Here is a 19,681-nt window from a genome sequence, read left to right as displayed (position 1 = left end):
ATCAGGTTAATTTGGCAGTTTAAAATTTGGGTAAAAGAGGCATCATGGTTGATAGTTTTCTAAATATAACTGTGATGGTTCAAGGCATGTGATATTCAGGGCTCAAAAAGTATTTATTTGGGCCTCCCCGGTGGCGCAGTGGTTGAGCGCTGGGTTGCGAAGCTGCCCACAGCCTCTGAGGCGCCAGGGGTCCCACATGGCACGCAGACCTCTCCTGCCACCCGCTGCTCCCCTCAGCAGGGTACCTCATCAGTCTGCCTGTTCTGATCTCTGCTCTGGCTCTGGTGAATTCTCTCACCTCTCGCGCTTCTGACTATACCCAGTGCTTATATAAATAAATAAATAAATAAATCTTTTTTTTTAAAAAAAGTATTTATTCAGCATGGCACCACCAAAGGTAAGTCCCAAGTCTTCTACAAGCCATACAATAATAGTATGTCTTTCGAGGATCACCATGAGCCTTTTCAAAAATGAACCACAACATCTTAGGAAGCACTTTTCTTCAGACTGGGTTAATATGATCCAGGAAGTATGTATCTCCTAATCCCTCTGTGCTTAAGAAATCTAAGAATTCCCCCTGATATATCGCAGGAATTGCCTTTAAAAAAAAAAAAAAAAGGCCAAATACCAGGAGATTTCATATACCAGCTGGCTTACACCTTGAACTTCATAGTCTGAGTTGCATATACAAGACAAGAAGATATACATGTTATTCTCTCTTCATTTAGCTGCTTCATATGCCTCCTTTATAGTTCAGTCAGAGGCACCTTGGTCCAGCAAATGTTTTTTATCTAACACCTTCATTCTTAGTAATGTTAGACTCCATCTTGGAGCTCCCAAAGAACATCAAGCACATATTTTATTTTTTTTTATAAATTTTATTGTTATATTCCCCATACAATTGCAGCCCCCCCATTCTGACCCCAATCCCTCCCCTCCCGCCCCCGCCCCCCTAAAAGTGTCTCTGGTTCATAGTTTTTTGTTGATTTTGATTTTCACTTTCTTATATTCATTTTCCTGGTCCCTTATTTAAGCTTTCTAGATTCCTGCTATGAGTGAGACCATCCGGTATTTTTCTTTTTCTTTTTGGCTTATTTCGCTGAGCATGATCCCTTCCAGCGCCATCCATGTTGCTGCAAATTGCATGTGTTTATCTTTTTTGAATGCTGAGTAATATTCCATGGTATATATGTACCACATCTTCTTGATCCAGTCATCTATTTTTGGGCATTTGGGCTGTTTCCAAAGCTTAGCTATTGTAAACAGTGCTGCTATAAACATAGGGGTGCAGGTGTTCTTTGGAATTGATGTTTCTGTGTCCTTTGGGTAAATACCTAGGAGTGGAATTGCTGGATCATATGGAAGCTCTATGTTTAGTAGGTCCAGAAATCTCCACACAGCTTTCCACAGTGGTTGGACCAGTTTGCACTCCCACCAACAGTGCAGAAGAGTTCCTTTTTCTCCACACCCTCGCCAACATTTGTTGTTGCTAGTTTTTTTAATATGTGCCATTCTCACTGGTGTAAGATGGTATCTCATGGTAGTTTTGATTTGCATTTCCCTGATGACAAGTGATGTTGAACATTTTTTCATATGCCTGTTGGCCATTTGCATTTCCTCTTCAGAGAAGTTTCTTTTTAGCTCTTCTGCCCATTTTTGGACTGGATTATTTTCTTTGTTGTTGTTGAGTCTCATCAGCTCTTTGCAGATTTTTGTGATCAGTCCTTTATCATTAGTGTTGGGTGCAAAAATGTTCTCCCAGTCGGTGGGGTTTCTCTTTGTTTTTGTTATTGTTTCTTTTGCTGTGCAAAAGCTCTTTAATTTGATGTAGTCCCAGCTGTTTATCTTTGCCTTCACTACCACTGCTTTGGGTGATGTGTCTGTAAAGATGTCTTTGATGTGCAAATCACGTAGTGTTTTGCCTATATTTTCTTCTATATATTTTATGGTTTCAGGTCTTATGTCTAGTTCTTTAATCCATTTTGAGTTGATTTTTGTGTATGGTGTGAGGTAGTGGTCAAGCTTCATTCTTTTGCATGTAGCGACCCAGTTTTCCCAGCACCATTTATTGAACAAACTTTCTTTGCTCCAATGCATAGTCTTTGCTCCTTTGTCAAAGATTAGTTGACCATAAATCTGTGGGTTTATTTCTGGATTTTCTATTCGATTCCATTGGTCTGTATGTCTGTTCTTGTTCCAATACCATGCAGTTTTGATGATTATGGCTTTGTAGTATAGTTTGAAGTCTGGGAGTGTGATGCCTCCATTCCCTTCTTTTTTTTTTCAGGAGAGCTTTGGCTATTCGGGGTTTTTTGTGATTCCATATGAATTTCATCAATAATTGTTCTATTTCTTTGAAGAATGACATTGAAATTTTGATTGGAATAGCATTGAATCTGTATATTGCTTTTGGAAGGATGGCCATTTTAATAATGTTTATTCTTCCAATCCATGAGCAGGGGATGTCTCTCCATTTCTTTGTGTCTTCTTCTATTTCTTTTAACAGTGTTTTATAGTTTTCTTTGTATAGGTCCTTTACCTCTTTTGTTAGATTTATTTCCAAATATTTGATTTTTTTGTTTCAATAACAAAAGGGATGGTTTTTTTGATTTCTTCTTCTTCAGATTTATTGTTTGTGTATAGGAAGGCTACTGACTTTTGCGTGTTGATTTTGTATCCTGCCACTTTACTGAACTGATTGATGAGTTGAATTAGCTTTTCTGTGGAGTTTTTGGGGTTCTCTATGTATAATATCATATCGTCTGCAAATAGTGATAGTTTGACTTCTTCTTTTCCTATTTGGATTCCTTGGATGTCTTTCTCTTGTCTTATTGCCCTGGCTAGGACTTCCAGTATTATATTGAAAAGCAGTGGTGAGAGTGGACATCCTTGTCTTGTTCCAGATCTTAATGGAATTGCTTTCAGCTTTTCACCATTGAGAATGATACTGGTTGTTGGCTTGTCATAGATGGCCTTTATGATGTTGAGGTATGTTCCTTGTATCCCAAGAATTTCAAGGGCTATTATCATGAATGGGTGTTGCACTTTGTCGAAAGTCAAGCACATATTTTAAAACAACATACCACTGTCATGATGATTTCTGTTTGTCCCCCTTACAAAGGTTCCCAGGGGCCTATCACCATGACTCAGCCATCTCTGAATTCCCAGGATTTTATGACACATAGTAGGCCTTTATTCCATTCTTGTTGAATGAGTAAGAGAAAGAATGAGGATGACCTACTAGAGATATATAATATACTGTTATATGGTTTATAAAATAATTTTTTTATTATCTCATTTGATCCTCTTAATTATCCTATATAATATAAAAGGTAACTTAGTAAGTGGCAGAGTCAAGATCCTTCTTCAAGTGGCTGACTCCGAGATCAGGGCAAGATCAGGGCAAGGGTGAAGACATAAATTTTAAAATAAAGCTTACATTTAGGTCTTAATGTTACTTTAAAACAAATCACAATTTGTACTGCTACAACCATGGGCAAGGAAGCTTTTCTCTTGCTCACCTTACCAACTGCAAGCAATTGCAATACCGCTAGCTTCCAGTATCTGTTATGTGAAACATAATTTGCCCTATTTTCCAACCAGGTGACAAAAAATATAGATACTATAGTTACTATACATGCACACACATATATAGTATCTATAGTACCTATAGATATATGTATACTATATATGTGTATATATACTATAGATACTATAAAAATAAAGTTTAAATTCCTTTTTTCTGAAGATGATCATGTATTTCACAATGAACTATAAAACCAGTAAGTTTAACTTCCTCACTTGATATTTGTAGTTGTTCCTATATAACCAAAGTAAGTCAAGACAATGGCCAAACTTAGCTTGCTGTTTCAAAAGACTACTTCCACTGAACTGGATCAGCAGCGGGACTCTGAATATTTTAGCTCTTTAGCTATCTAGCATGTCTTAGTCATAGGCAAGAAGATATTTTACTACTTACGCCGATATTCAGCTCCAAGTCTCAACATTAGCCGGATAGGAAATACTTTAGCCCAAGGAGTTTCCCATTTCTGGATGAGAATCCCAAACAAATAAGGTGGTGTTGGGAGTACTAAGTCTTGCAGTGACTGGTAGGTAGAAGTCACATATAAGAATCCACCATGTTCTTTACTGCCAAGGAAACTTTGACTGAAGAAGGAATGTCCCAAATTGCCTACAACATTTCCTAAAACAAAGAACATTATTATTTTCTATCAACAAGTCAGTTATTTTTTTTTTAAATAACCATTATCAGTCAACACTGGACCAGACACTATTGCACACTAATTCCCAACCTTTCACCATGAAAGACATACATTTTTAAATAAATGACAACTTTATATAAGAATTTCTCAGTTTTGTCAGGGCATCTAGTAAACATGAGTAACTTGTACCATTGCACTATAGAAGTCTTTTTAGGTAAAAGTAAAAAATATTGATGCTTTCCTTAGTTAGACTATGCAGCTTTACTGTATGAATGATTTGAAAGGTCTCAGGAAAGAAGTATTGCCTCAAAGGTCAAGAAAAAAACCTTATGATTAGGCATCTGTTGTCAAAGAATTTACGATCTTGTTAGGAAAATAAAGTCAGTACATGAAAATAATGAATTAAGACAATAAATACAGGTATGTATTAAACAATAAGGGGAAAAGAAAATTTATGGAGAACATAATATCACAGAAATGATTCAAAATTTGTCATTTTGGTTGAGACAAATAAGAAACACACAACACAGTGTTATTTAAATTCATATTAAGCAGGTTGCTTTTCTTTTAACTGCAAACACTCTTTACTAAAGTACTTTCTAGTTTAAGAATTTTTAATGAAACAGTAACACAGTCCTTCATTAAGGAAATATTTTCCACAGTTTAGAAATAGAAAAGAATTTTCTTACAAGAGTGGGTCAATACTGAAACAGTTGATATGTTCACTAGGCATGAGTAAGCTCTTTCTGATTCCTCTGAAAGGATTACAGCAAAAACAGAAATCCCCATCAGAGGAGTTAAAGCTTGTTTTCCTTGAAAACTAGTCTCTTGGCAGAATAGTCAGTGATTGGTCACAGAATCCTTGAGTGAAGCAGAAGTTAAGTTGATAGTAAGGTCCTCAAGTAAAAAGAACACCTCCCCATAAATCTGAGAAGCTCTGTGGCTGACAGCCATGTTCACCTGGACATGCTAAACACACTTAGGACAGTACTTTTTGCCTCAGGATTAACCAAATCTGGCTGCACATTTTAGCTGTTAGTCCAAGTCTATAATAACAAACAAAAAAGTCCCCATATTAAGAAAACACTACACATTTTGAAAAGAATCACAGATTTTGGAGTCACAGAGATAATGGCTTTCTAGTTCAATCAAACACTATTATGTGATTTTTGGGCAAATTAACTTCTGTGAACCTCAGCATCTATGTAAAGTGAGGCAGAGAATTTTACTAAATTTCTGACATGTTTGTAAGAAAAGACTGTGTCCTGCACACAATGTGTTTTGTAAAATTGTAACTTATAATATATGTAACATATATACATAAAAAAGGATCAGCCAAACATTTGAGGATTTTCTTTGTTTTATCAAAGATTTTAGAGTAAGATTTGTATAATATTCATTTTTTCCCCTGTGGGTAAGGAGAGATGGAAGTAAAAACAGATGAAAGGTGGTTTTTCCTCCACAATGGAGAAAACACAATAGCATTTCCTCTGAAGATCTAATGACAGCACAACGCTTAAGTTTCCAAAGACTGCCCTAGTGAATACAACTCAGAAGTAAAAAATGTGGTGGCTGGATACTCCAGGCACTTATTCATTATTCCTTTGGGATGTCCCTTTTAGGGAGTGGAAACTATTATTGGTTATTTTCCACAGATTATGATCACCTGTCTGCTCTATTACCTAACAACCACTCTCCATCCCAAAGACACTCAGATTCCTCCCTTTGTTCCTTGTCATCATAAAATATATCTTTTTTAAAAAGATTTATTTATTTTTATACAAGAGCTGTGGTATAGGCCAGAGGTGCAGGAGGATGGGAGGATTCACCGAAGACAGAGCAGGGAGCAGAATAGGCAGATGGACCAAAATACAGTGCTGAGGGGAGCAGCGGGCGTGACAGGAGAGGTCTGCCACACCATGGTGGCCAGGAATCGAACCCGCGCTGCAGAGGCTGCAGACAGCTTCACAGCACTGCGCTCAACCCGCTGTGCCACAAGGGAGGCCCATAAAATATATCTGTTATCTTTAAATATTTGCTTTAAATTTTCTTTAAAAACTAGATCTCGATCAAATCTAATGGGTGACATAGCAATATTCTACCTCATGTATAAACAAGTAACATTCTAAGGGTATAAATACAGGCAAAAATAAAGCACTGGGTATGAGAATTTGACATAGAAAAGCTTTCATTGAAGACTGAATCTGGGGCTCTTGAACTCATGAAATCTGTTACATACTAATTTATACAGGCACTTCTCTAGGGAAATACACAACACAATTAATCCACTGAACAAATTCTATATACCAAGACCACTAAAAAATCCATATAACTCAAATAGACACTTACTCTTCTCTCTGAGCTTAAACGACCTGGCAAGAATATCAACACTTTATGTGAGTAGTTAAAAAGAGTTTTGTAACTGGGCCAGTGGTACTAGAACGGGTACCATTTCCCTAATATTTGGAAGTTTATTTTACAGATGAAGAGATTGAAGCTTTGGGATAGAGGTGAAAGACTGTCAAAGACTCAGGGTAAATAAGTGGCAAGAAAGGTCTAAGAAGATGATCTTCTAATCTTCTAGTAATTTCCACATATCTAGTAATTTCCACATATCAAACTTTCTTCAAAAAATCATGTATAGGGCCTCCCTGGTGGTGCAGGCAGTTGAGCGCCGCACTATGAAGCTGTCCGCAACCTCTGGAACACGGGTTCGATCCCCACCAGCTGGTAAGAATCCCACATGGCATAGCAGACCTCTCCTGAATCGCCCACTGCTCCCCTCAGCAGTGTATTTCATCAGTCTGCCTGTTCTGTTCCCCACTCTGTCTCTGGTGAATCCTCTCACCCTCCCACAACATCTGGCCTGTTCTTCTATAAATAAATAAATAAATCTTCTATAAAGATTCTTCTGTAAATAAATCTTAAAAAAAAACATGTATACATATCAATTTGCAATCTCTTAACTTATATTGTGAAAATTAAACCTTTGTTTTGTGAAATTAAATGTTTGTTTTTCAAAATGCTTGCAAATAGCCATCTTTAGATTTATTTCAAATATAGCTTAAATAGCTTTGTGACAAGTTTCCTTTGTTTTATATTTATCAATCCTCACATTAATTCAAATGAAACAATTTCCATGCAAATGGATCATTTATTTCAAGAAACACTTCTTAAACATCTTCAACATTATATTTTTATTTTTTTAAAGATTTATTTATGCACACAAGAACTGGGGTACAGGCCAGAGGCACGGAAGGGTGAGAGAATTCACCAGAGACAGAACGGGGAACAGAACAGGCAGATGGACAGAAGACACTGCTGAGGGGAGCAGCAGATGAGACAGGAGAGGTCTGCTGCACCATGTGGGTATCTCCCTGTTCAATTGCCGGCCAGCAATTGAACCCGTGCTGCAGAGTCTGTGGACAGCTTCACAGCCGGCGCTCAACCTGCTGCGCCACCGGGGAGGCCCAACATTATATTTTTAAACATTACTATAACTAACCCTAAATTCATCACAAGAATTTAGATATTCCTTGGAGTTCTTTGTAATACAATAAACCGCAGTTAAGCAGGAGTGTTTCCTAAGAAGTCATTTCTTCAGTCTAGAGAATCGGAGAGATTTACCATGTAACTTCAAAAGCTCAAAGTTTATTGCTCCTTATGATTCAAAACTTGGAATGAAGAAAAGACAGCTGGATTCCAACATGGATTCAGTCATTTTCAAGTTATGTGTGCAATTCTGGGCAAGTTACATAATTGTGGCTTCAGTGCCTCTTAGTTCCTCATAAGGGAGCAAGAACAGTAGAAAACTCATAGTTGTAGTTAAGAAGTGAAATAGTGCACATAAAGCAATGACTATACTGTCTAGCATGAAGTAATATTAAGTGTTACTCTTGAATCACTTCATAAATAATGCCATACTACTTTCTCACCAGCTGAAAAATTACTTTGCAAAGCAGCAACATTAGGGTTCATTTGCTCACAGAAAGATATGATAAATTTAATTTACAAAAATAAGTTTCCAATTAATTAGAAAGTAAAAAACCTTAATCATGATATAATATTCATTCAATGGAAAAACAATACAAGAAAATGTATAATAATGGTGACAACACCAATGAAGTTCCTTTTTCTCTTGAAATAAATTGGTTAGGAAACTTTTATTCTTATTTTGCAAATAAAAAAGTTATTTGTTTCCCAAATGCTAAGGATTATAGGCAGTATAATTATTTCAGCCAAGCTGCTAAAATTTTAAATAACTAGGACATGAATTGATCAAGCATTTACCATATGACATACACTGCTATACAATCAACCAGGGAAGAAATACACATATAAACAAAATATTGTCTACAATGCACAAAATTTGATTGCCTGCCAGTCATTTCACATTTATAGAATACCTATAATGGTTTTACAAATGCCCTATCGTTTCTGTATATTCTTTGAAATATGACTTAAAAAATTTCTCCTCCTCCCCTCTAAGTTACCTGTACTTTTTCTTTTAAAAATATTTATGAAGCAGACAGCCTCTGCAGCACCAGTTCGATCCCGGCCGGCCAGTGAGGGTCCCAGATAGCACAGCAGACTTCTCCTGTCTCACCTGCTGCTCCCCTCAGCAGTGTATTTCGTCAGTCTGCCTGTTCTGTTCCCCACTCTGTCTCTGGTGAATCCTCTCACTCTCCTGCGAATCTGGTCTATACCCCGGTTCTTGTATAAAATAAATAAATCTTTAAAAATATATATTTATGGGGATAGAAAATGAGCAAGAGGTGATGATTTAGAAATATTCTAAATATATTCTTTTCTAAATTACTAGTGACTTGTACAGTCTTAGACAGAGAAAAACTTTCACATTAAGAAAATGAAAAATCAGGGCCTCACTGGTGGCGCAAGGGGTTAAGACGCAACCTATGAAATTATCCACAGCCACTGAAGCACGACTTCGATCCCCAGCCAGGGAGCTACCCACATGGCGTAGCAGACCTCTCCTGACTCACACGTTGCTCCCCTCAGCAGTGTATTTAAGTAAATCTGTCCATTCTGTTCCCCATTCTATCTCTGGTGAATCCTCTCACCCCCCACACCTTTGGCCTGTACCCCAGTTCTTGTATGCATAAATAAATCTTTTAAGAAAAAAGAAAATAAAAGATCATACTGTAATGTATTTGAAGTCTATAAGTTTGTTAGTGACATTAAAAAATATAAAATAAATTTCAAAGAAGATGAATACAATTTATTCACTAACATATAAATCAGTAATATATTTAAAGTCCATACTGCCTTTTAGCTGACCCATATAAGAAAGAAATTTAAATTGATCATAAATTCATCTGGGTTAACCCAGGTGGCCATAATTTAAAGATATAAAATAACTAAGACGTTAGGATCAGGGTAGGTGACAAAAGGAAAGAATTAAGATCTTTCAAAGATCTAAAATTATAAAAACTTTCCTAGTGACATGTTCAAGTGATCCACAATATTTCTTCCTAAAAGATTAGAAACACTCAAATGTTGATCTAAATAGTATTTTTCCTTGTCTCCAAGTCCCCGTGGGAACAAGAAGTCAAGAATAAGCAGCACAGCATTTTTATTAACAGAGTTTTCTCAGCACTCCCTTCTTTCAGAGGCTTTTCTGGCAAATAACAAAAAATGCTTCCTAGTGACATCACACCAACTTATTAATTCCTTCAAGTCACAGTTCTGGTGGGTTTTTTTCTGTTTATTTAAGATATATTTTATTTATTTATGCATATAATAGCTGGGGTATAAGCCAGAGGTGCGGGGCAGGGAGTGAGAAGATTCACCAGAGAAAGACTGGGGAGCAGAACAGGCGGATTGACTGAAATACATTGCTGAAGGGAGCAGCGGGCAAGACAGGAGAGGCCTGCTGCACCATGTGGGTTATCCCTTGTGCCACCAGGGTGCCCCCTCCTTTTAAAATTAAGCCTCTCTTATATGCAGACTACTTGTTCTAAGGGCAGGTATACAGAGTTGAGTTAGAGAGTGCAAATTGTTGCCCATATTGAATTTATATTCTCATGGAAGACAAGTAAGTTAGTAGAATTAGCAATAAATGTTTTGGAGAGAATAAATCATGGAAGGCAACATGACAGACTGATGAGGACAGGAAGAAAATACTTCTTTAGCTAAGTGGGTCAGGGAAATCCTGAGAAAAAAATATTTGTGAACAGGCTTGAATGATAAGAAAAAAAACAGCCATCAAAGATCTGAAATGATAGCATCGTGGGTCTAAGATTAGTAAGTGCAAAAGCCATTAGCTGGAAATGAGTTTGATAGGTTCAAAGGTAACAAAGAACACAAACTAAAGAGCAATATGAGATAAGGTCAAAGGGATCTTTAGGGACTACTTCCCGCAGGACTTTGCAGGCCAAAGGAAGGAGTATGGTGTTCATCCTAATTATAGTGGGAAACGACTGGAAGCTTTAAGGCAATTTCAGTGGTTTCATTACACCCATTACACCCATTACACCCATTACACCAATGCTCCCATGATACACAAATGTGTTCTCAATCCACAAAATTTAGATTCAGGATACCCAGGGTATGAGAAAAGACAAACATGTCTGCAAACAGAACTGCATGTGATGGAATAGAAACACAAAGCAGTTTTTAAATGTAAAAATGATTTAACTTGCAAGCTAGTACCCACAAACAGTGCCAAGGTATTTCAATGGGATAGTCTTTTTAATAAGTGGTACTGAAACAAATGGATAGCCATAAGCAATACAAACAAAAACCTTCAATCATACGTCATACCCTGTACAAAAATTAATTCAAAATGGATCACAGATATGTATGTCAGAGCAACATCTATAAAACTTCTGGAAAAATACAGAAAGTTTTGTGACTTTGGATTAAAGCAAATATTTTATAAGGAACTAAAGGGTACACTGATAAATTGGACTTCCTTAAGATTTAGAACGTCTACTCTTTGAAATCAGTTAAGGAAATGAAAAGACAAGTCATGAGCTGGAATATAATATTTGTAAAACATACTATCTGATAAAGGACTTGTATCCAAAATTTATCAAGTATTAAAAACTAATTAAGGAAACAACCCAATTTTTAAATGGGCAAAAGAAGAGCTACAGATGGCAAATAAGCATATGAAAAAATGCTCAATATCATTAGTCATTAGAGAAATGCAAATTAAACCATAATGAGAAACATTATGCACTCAAAAAGCAAAAATTAAAAATAAAAACAAGCAACACTAAGTGTTAGGAATGATTCAGAATAACTGAAACTTTTTATACAATGCAGGTAAATGGATAAATAAACCACAGTACATACATACACCTATATGGATGTATCTCCGAAATGTTACAATAAATGAAATAAACCAAACATAAAAGTATGATTTCACTTATATGACATTCTAGAAAATAAAAAACTATAAAAACAGAAATAAGATTGATATTTGTCAGGGACAGAAGGTAAGAGGAGGGAATTAAATACAAAGGAGGGGGCCTCCCCGGTGGCGCAGCGGTTGAGCGCTGGGTTGTGAAGCTGCCCGCGGCCTCTGCGGCGCTGGTTCAATCCCCGGCTGCTCCCCGGCCACCTGAGGAGGGTCCCACATGGCGCGCAGACCTCTCCTGCCGCCCGCTGCTCCCCTCAGCAGTGTACTTCGGTCCTTCTGCCTGCTCTGCTCCCCGCTCTGGCTCTGGTGAATTCTCTCACCCTCCCGTGCTTCTGACTGTACCCAGTGCATGTATAAACAAAACAAACAAACAAATAAATAAATAAAACATGCCTCTAAAAAAAAAAATAATAAAATAAAATAAATACAAAGGAGGATAAGGCAAGATTTAGAGATAAGGGAAATAATGATATATCTTGATTTTAGTGATGGTTACACAACTGTATCTGTTTGTCTAGGCTCAGGAACTACATATCTGAAAAGGTATACATTACTGTATATAGTGCTACCTATGAAAAACACACAGAACTTTACCAGGGGACTTGCCAAAAATCAAGGATAAAGAGAAAATCCAAAAAGGCACCAAAAAGAAAAGACAAATAACCACCTATTAAAAAAGAAAATGAAAAATCCTACTGCAGAATATGCCAGAAGATGACGAAATATTATCTTCAAAGTATTTGCCAAGGGCAAGTAAAATGAAGGAAAAAGAAGGAAGGAAAGAATGAAAAGAGGAAATCAGTTCAAGAATACGGTAACAGGGCCTCCCCGGTGGCGCAGCGGTTGAGCGCTGGGTTGCGAAGCTGCCTGCGGCCTCTGCGGCGCCGGTTCGATCCCCGACTGCTCCCCGGCCACCAGAGGAGGGTCCCACATGGCGTGCAGACCTCTCCTGCCCCCACTGCTCCCCTCAGCAGTGTACTTTGGTCCTTCTGCCTGCTCTGCCTCCCGCTCTGGCTCTGGTGAATTCTCTCACCCTCCTGTGCTTCTGACTGTACCCAGTGCTTGTATAAATAAATAAATAAATCTTTAAAAAAAATAAAGTATGTTAAAAAAAAAAAAGAATACTGTAACAATTTAACTATTAAATTGCAATGGCAAGGCAAAAAAATTTCTAGATATACAAACACTAAAGGAGTTTACCAATCACAGACCTTCATTAAGAGAACAAAAAGATGTATTTCATTAAGGAAAGCAAATCCAAATGGAAATAACGGCTACTAAAAACAAAAGATATGGAGAAATATGAAGGCAAATAAAATTTATATTTTGACTGAAGTATTGATTTCTGATACATATATTGAATACTGAAATGATAACTGAATAAGAACACTAATTTTTTCTTTTACAAAAGCAAAAGGTAAAATAAGCTGAGGAACAACAGAAGAGTTGGTTAAGGTATAAGTAAGTACAAAAAGTGTGTTTAAGTTGATGTCATCTTTGGAAGATAGAAATATTGTGTGGCAGGGAGAATTCTACATGGCTTCTGATGGTTAATTTCCTCCCGATAAGAGGAAGATGTGCCTGTGAATATGATGGGATGTCACTCCATGATTAGGTTAGTAAGTAACTGATTCTGTGTTAATCAATAGAAGAGTATCGGGGAAGGTTTAACATAGCCTTTAATTTAGATCAGGGAAACAGACATTAACTCTAGGAAAAATAATCTGGTAGACACAATTCCTTTTCCATTCAAATTCATGTTGTAAATACTTGTTTGCAAAAAAAAAAAAAATGGAAGAAGGAAGGGGAGATGGAGAGAAATAATGTAAAATCTGGACTCTTCATTGTACTATATTAGCCAGAAGGCATCCTGAAACTTTCAGAATGTAATTTTGCAAAGTACAATTTTTATCCTCTCTCTGAAAGCATAAGTTACTATGTATGACCAGTATAGATATATACTAAATAAGAAACATATATATGTATATACATATATGCATACACATATTGCTATTTGAAGCATATAGTTTAAATATGCATATAAAACTTCATTCAAGGGCTTCCAAGGCTTTCTGAATAATGTGCAACAGATTGACCACTAAGCAAGTCATAGAATACTCCAGGTCTTCACAATCAGGGAAAATTTAGGATATAATGTGTCATTTCCACTTAGGAACCCAATGGCCTCATGCCAACTATCCTGATAATGATCATGCTTTTAGGGTATTTTTTCATCTACCCAAAAAGCACCTTCATTTTTTTTCTCGCACTTAAGAAGAACCTTGAATGCCACCATGGAAGTGTCTAGAGAAATACAGAGCTGACATTCAACAAGTACAATGAACAGACTGTATGAACAGTTTTTGTGCATCTAGCTAAAATTTGCCTGATCAATGTTGTCTCATGCAGTTTGTAATAAATACATAAGTACATCAACAAAAAACAACAAAACAATTTGCCAATTCCAGAGTATTCTACAGGGAAGAAAAATAGTGAATTAGGACATTAGACCACTAAAATTTTTCCAGTTATTAAAAAAAAAAAGTAAAATAGTCAAACTACCACCTTGATTATCTAATACCAGGATACTTAATAAAACATGCATGACACAGATATAATGCATACCTGTTTATAAAACTGTTGTACTATTAATATGTATATATACAGAGGCAATCAACATTAAAAAAAATGGCCTGGGAGTTTAAGTCCTAATTCTGCTACCAACTAGGGTCTTTACCACCAGGTCTTGTTTACTACATTAAAAGAAAATGAAGAGGGGGCCTCCCCGGTGGCGCAGCGGTTGAGCGCTGGGTTGCGAAACTGCGCGCGGCCTCTGCGGCGCCGGTTCGATCCCCGGCTGCTCCCCAGCCACCAGAGGAGGGTCCCACATGGCGCGCAGACCTCTCCTGCCACCCGCTGCTCCCCTCAGCAGTGTACTTCGGTCCTTCTGCCTGCTCTGCTCCCCACTCTGGCGCTGGTGAATTCTCTCACCCTCCCGCGCTTCTGACTGTACCAAGTGCATGTATAAACAAAACAAACAAACAAACCAGCAAACAAATAAATAAAGCATGCCTCTATAAAAAAAAAAAAAAAAAAAAAAAAAAAAAAGAAAATGAAGAGGGGCCTGGTGGCCTAGGGATTAAATCTTCAGTGCTACCACCTCGAACCTGAGTTTGATCCCAGGTTTGATCCCATGCTAACCCACATGGCACAGCAAAACTCTCCTGTTTCACCTGCTGCTCCCCTCAACCGGGTATTTCAGTAGATCTGCCTGTTCTGCTCCCTACTCTCATCTCTGGTGAATCCTCTCACCCCCTGTACCTCTGGCCTGCATCCTAGTTGTACGCAAAAATAAATAAAATCTTAAAAAAAAACAAAAAAAACAAAAAGAGTTTGTACTAGATCACCTAAGATACCGCCTAGTCCCAATATTTTATGAGCTATGAAATGATTCCTATTCAATTCCAATTCTTATAGCTTCATCATTTATGCTTCTAACATGTTATTTACTTAGATGTGTATATACATGCCCTCATTCTGCAGTACAGGTAATATTTAAAACACCATGATGGAATATATTCTGGCCTTAGATTATGACCATTATCTTACTGTCAGTTCCAAGTAGTTTTTGTTGTAAAATTTTTCCATTTGTTCAAAGAAGACACTATTGATAAATAAGGACACCTTTAAAAAGTGAAGAAACATTATGATTAGATATTTTAATGAATCACGTAATGATTCATTCTTTGTTGGAATAGTTCAGAATTCTATTCACAGTTCTAAATTTTTCACATTGGCCTATACCATTCAAAACCATTGTTTTATTTTATCACATAACTATTGGACCTCCCACATCTGTATTTTAGCCAAAATCTATGCCCTGAGGTTCATAGCCATGTAACTTTCATTTACCTATCACCATCTGTTGTCATTTTTTCAAATTCAACATACTAAACAAGTAAGTTATCTCTCACTATTCTGCCAAATCTGCTTTTCTTCTATTCACTATCTCAATGAATAAAAACGAAAGTCCCTCAGGTGCCCAAGCCAGAAATCTGAAGTCAATGTTCACTTGTCTTTTCTCAGACCTCACTTCCCATTAACTACCAAATCTTACTGAACTGTTTTTCTATATTGCTTCGATACTTTTTATTCTTTTTTTTTTTTAAAGATTTATTCATACATACAAGAACCAGGGTACAGGTCAGATGTGCAGGAGGGTGAGAGGATTCACCAGAGACAGAGAGGGGAACAGAACAGGCAGACTGACTGAAATATACTGCTGAGGGGAGCAGCGAGAGAGACAGGAGCGGTCTGCTGCACCATGTAGGTTTCTCGCCGGCTGGCTAGGATAGAACCTGCACTGCAGAGGCTGTGGACAGCTTCACAGCGCTGCGCTCAACTGCCTGCGCCACCAGGGGAGGCCCCGACACTCTTTATTCTTACTGTCATCACTTAAATCCCGATAATTTCTTAATTTCTTGCTGAATTCCTATAACAGGGTTTTTTTTTTTTTTTTACTTTTGCTTTTTTTTTTAAGATTTATTTATTTATACAAGAACTGGGGTACAGGCCAGATTCATGGGAGGGTGAGAGAATTCACAAGAGACAGAGCATGAAACAGAACAGGCAGACTGACGAAATACACTGCTGAGGGGAGCAGCGGGGGCGACAGGAGAGGTCTGCCGCACCATGTGGGACCCTCACTGGCCGGCCAGGATAGAACCCATGCCACAGAGGCTGCAGACAGCTTCACAGCGCAACACTCAACCGCCTGTGCCACCAGGGGAGGCCCTAACAGGTTTTTTTTTTAAATCAATTTAAAAATAGGGCTTCCCCGGTGGCGCAGCGGTTGAGCGCTGGGTTGCGAAGCTGCCGGCGACCTCTGTGGCGCCGGTTCGATCCCCAGCTGCTCCCTGGCCACCGGAGGAGGGTCCCACATGGCGTGCAGACCTCTCCTGCCGCCCGCTGCTCCCTTCAGCAGTGTGCTTTGGTCCTTCTGCCTGCTCTGCTCCCCGCTCTGGCTCTGGTGAATTCTCTCACCCTCCCGCACTTCTGACTGTACCCAGTGCATGTATAAACAAAACAAACAAACAAACAAATAAATAAAAACATGCCTCTATAAATAAAAAAAAAATTAAAATAAATAAATAAATCGATCAATTTAAAAATAACAAGTGTGGGCAAAGATTTCAGAAAAAGGGAATTCTTGTGCACCACTGGTGGGACTGTAAACTGGTACAGCCACTATGGAAATCAGTATGTAATAGAACTACCATGCATGATCCTGCAATTCCATTTCATGTATTTATCCAAAAGAAATGAACACACTAACTTAAAAAGAGATCTTTATCCCCATGTTAATTTCAGCATCATTTATAATAGCCAAGATACGGAAACAGGCCAAGTCTCCAATGATAATGAAGGAATATGTAGATGTATACATACACAAACTTGAATATTAATCAGTCATAAAAAAGGATAATTTGCCATGTGACAACATATATGGACCCTGAAGGCATCATGCTAACTGAAATAAGTCAGACATAGAAAGACTAACACCATATTATTTATATGTGTAATCTGAAAGGAAAAAAAAAGCATCAAACCAAACTTCTAAAAAATAGAGAACAAATTGGTGGTTGCTAGGGGACAGGAGTTGCGGGGAATGGGAGAAGTGAGTGAAAATGGTAAAAAGGTTATAAAATAATTAAGAATGTAATAGATGTAATAGAATGTAACAGAACCAGTTATAAAATAATTGAGGATGTATGTACAACATAATCATAGTCGACAATACTGTACTGTATATTTGAAAGGTGCCGAAAGAATAGGTCTTAAAAGTTCTCATCACAAGGAAAAAAATTTTATATCTTATATTTGAACTTACTTTCCATGGTATTACAGTCTGTTCATAAATAATACTTTTAACGGCTAAAAAGTATTCTATAAAAGATACATACATCTAATACATATAGCAAAGTTAAACTTTTTACCTATAGTCAGGCATTTAGGTTACCTCTAAATTTTTCTGCTAAGTTTAAATAATGCTTTAATAGAGCCTCTCTGGTGGCACAGGGATTAAAGACACAGCACTACCAAGCTATCACCAGCTATTGCTGGGTTATCTCCCGGCCAGTATATTTCAGCAATATATTTCACCTCAGCAGTATATTTCATTACATCTGCCTGTTCTGTTCCCCACTCTGTTTCTGGTGAATCCTCTCATCCCCCGTACCTCTGGCCTGTACCCCAGTTCTTATATGCATAAACCAACCTTCAAAAAAAAATAATGCTGCAATAAACACATTAATGTACAAAATGCATTATATATTTTGGATAACTTCTTTAGCATAGAGTCCCACAAGGGAAATTACTGCATTCAGACAGTATGACTAAGTTATGGTTTTAATATATTTATGAAATATTATCAAATAATGTAAGAAAATAATTTTAGTACCCTGGTCACTCTAATACAACCCTTTCCAAGCCTTATTTCTCAGAGACAAGCTCTTATTCATTTAGGTCCTATACTTACACTGCTTTTTCCTTATTTATCAATTACAGGTATGGTCTTACTTCCTAACTGATAAATGAGAATTTAGCCCAACTACACCACTTCTTACATCTTTTTTTAAATCAAAAGGTTAACTTTGTAATGCCAAATAATACACTCAAATTTATTTCTTTCTCTCTCAACTTTTAATGTTGTGCCTTCATGTTAGCATACTTCATTTTCTCCAACTTCCAGTAACCATGAATTTACTTTTACATTGTTACAGTTAATAATACTTATAGGTTATTGTGAAAATAAAGTTGTTTATTAGTGGTTTCTGAAACTTGAAAAAAGAGTATATTACATATTTATATATATATTGGTAACTGAATAAACTAGTAGTAACTTATGAGTATGCTTCCTTCTACTGGATATATCATGACCCCTAAGCCACTCAAAGGAAGATATTTTTACATCAAGGGGAATGGATTTTTACAACTTGATTCCAACATTTGTAAAGGATAGCCACACCAGGTCAAGTACTAAAATTTATAACTTCTTCAAACCATGGCAAATTCTAACTTACCACTAATCCCAAAATCCTATGCCAGGCTTCTAAATTTAAGACTATCATTTTGCATTGGAATCCAAAATTTTTTATGTTCTACTAAGTCACAAAGATTCCCACCTGCCAGAGCATCTCGATAAAGCTGCACAAAATGATTAAAGACATCCTTCGGCAAACACTTTTCATCCGGCAGACACTGCAGAAGAATGACTATCTCAGACTGACCCGCTGCATGCATTCCCTTGGTTGTAAAACACCAGCACTTTCTGTTCACATCTGTAGACAGAATGGAAATATAAAAATAAAAACATTCCCTTCAATTCTTATCCTTAACAAATATCCATAAATCTATATAACAAGGCAAATACACTAGGTCAGACTGAGTCCATATAATTCAACTGTCAAGAGTCACTGAATTGAGCCAAATAACTTTATAGAAAACATATCAGCACCTTTAGCGCTAAGTAAACACTCAGAAAAACAATTAGAAGGGAAGTAAAAGAAGTTACAGTGAAAGAAAATACACTTAAAACTTTTAACTCCTATTATTAAATGGTGCAATTATTAAAAAAAAGTCCATTAAAAATAAAATAAACAGGGCCTCCCCGGTGGCGCAGCGGTAGAGCGCTGGGTTGCGAAGCTGCCCGTGGCCTCTGCGGTGCCGGTTCAATCCCCGGCTGCTCCCCGGCCACCGGAGGAGGGTCCCACATGGCGCGCAGACCTCTCCTGCCGCCCGCTGCTCCCCTCAGCAGTGTACTTCGGTCCTTCTGCCTGCTCTGCTCCCCGCTCTGGCTCTGGTGAATTCTCTCACCCTCCCGCGCTTCTGACTGTACCCAGTGCATGTATAAAACAAAAAACAAACAAGCAAACAAATAAAGAAAGAAAAACATGCCTCTATTAAAAAAAAAAAAAAATCTTTAAAAAAAAAAATAAATAAATAAATAAAATAAACAAAACCAAACTATATATTCTAGCCTATAGTGACTAAAGGACATAGTCTATAACCT

General features: G+C 37.3%; 1 protein-coding gene across 2 annotated transcripts in view; it reads right to left on the bottom strand.

Moving 5' to 3' along the window:
• Window positions 1–19,681, bottom strand: part of ZFYVE9 (zinc finger FYVE-type containing 9) — a gene marked incomplete at both ends in the record, with an annotated part of 73,526 nt that overhangs the window by 26,909 nt on the left and 26,936 nt on the right. For both annotated transcript variants that reach the window (XM_084243918.1, XM_084243917.1), the window contains 2 exons: window positions 3,980–4,204; window positions 18,795–18,950. In XM_084243918.1, the coding sequence (XP_084100044.1) occupies window positions 3,980–4,204; window positions 18,795–18,950 (381 nt within the window). The remainder of the gene's footprint in view (window positions 1–3,979; window positions 4,205–18,794; window positions 18,951–19,681) is intronic.

Source organism: Talpa europaea (genome assembly GCF_964194135.1).
Source record: "Talpa europaea genome assembly, chromosome: 9".
NCBI lineage: Eukaryota > Metazoa > Chordata > Mammalia > Eulipotyphla > Talpidae > Talpa > Talpa europaea.
Note: the sequence above shows the minus strand (reverse complement) of the source record. Positions and strands in the feature narration are given on the sequence as shown.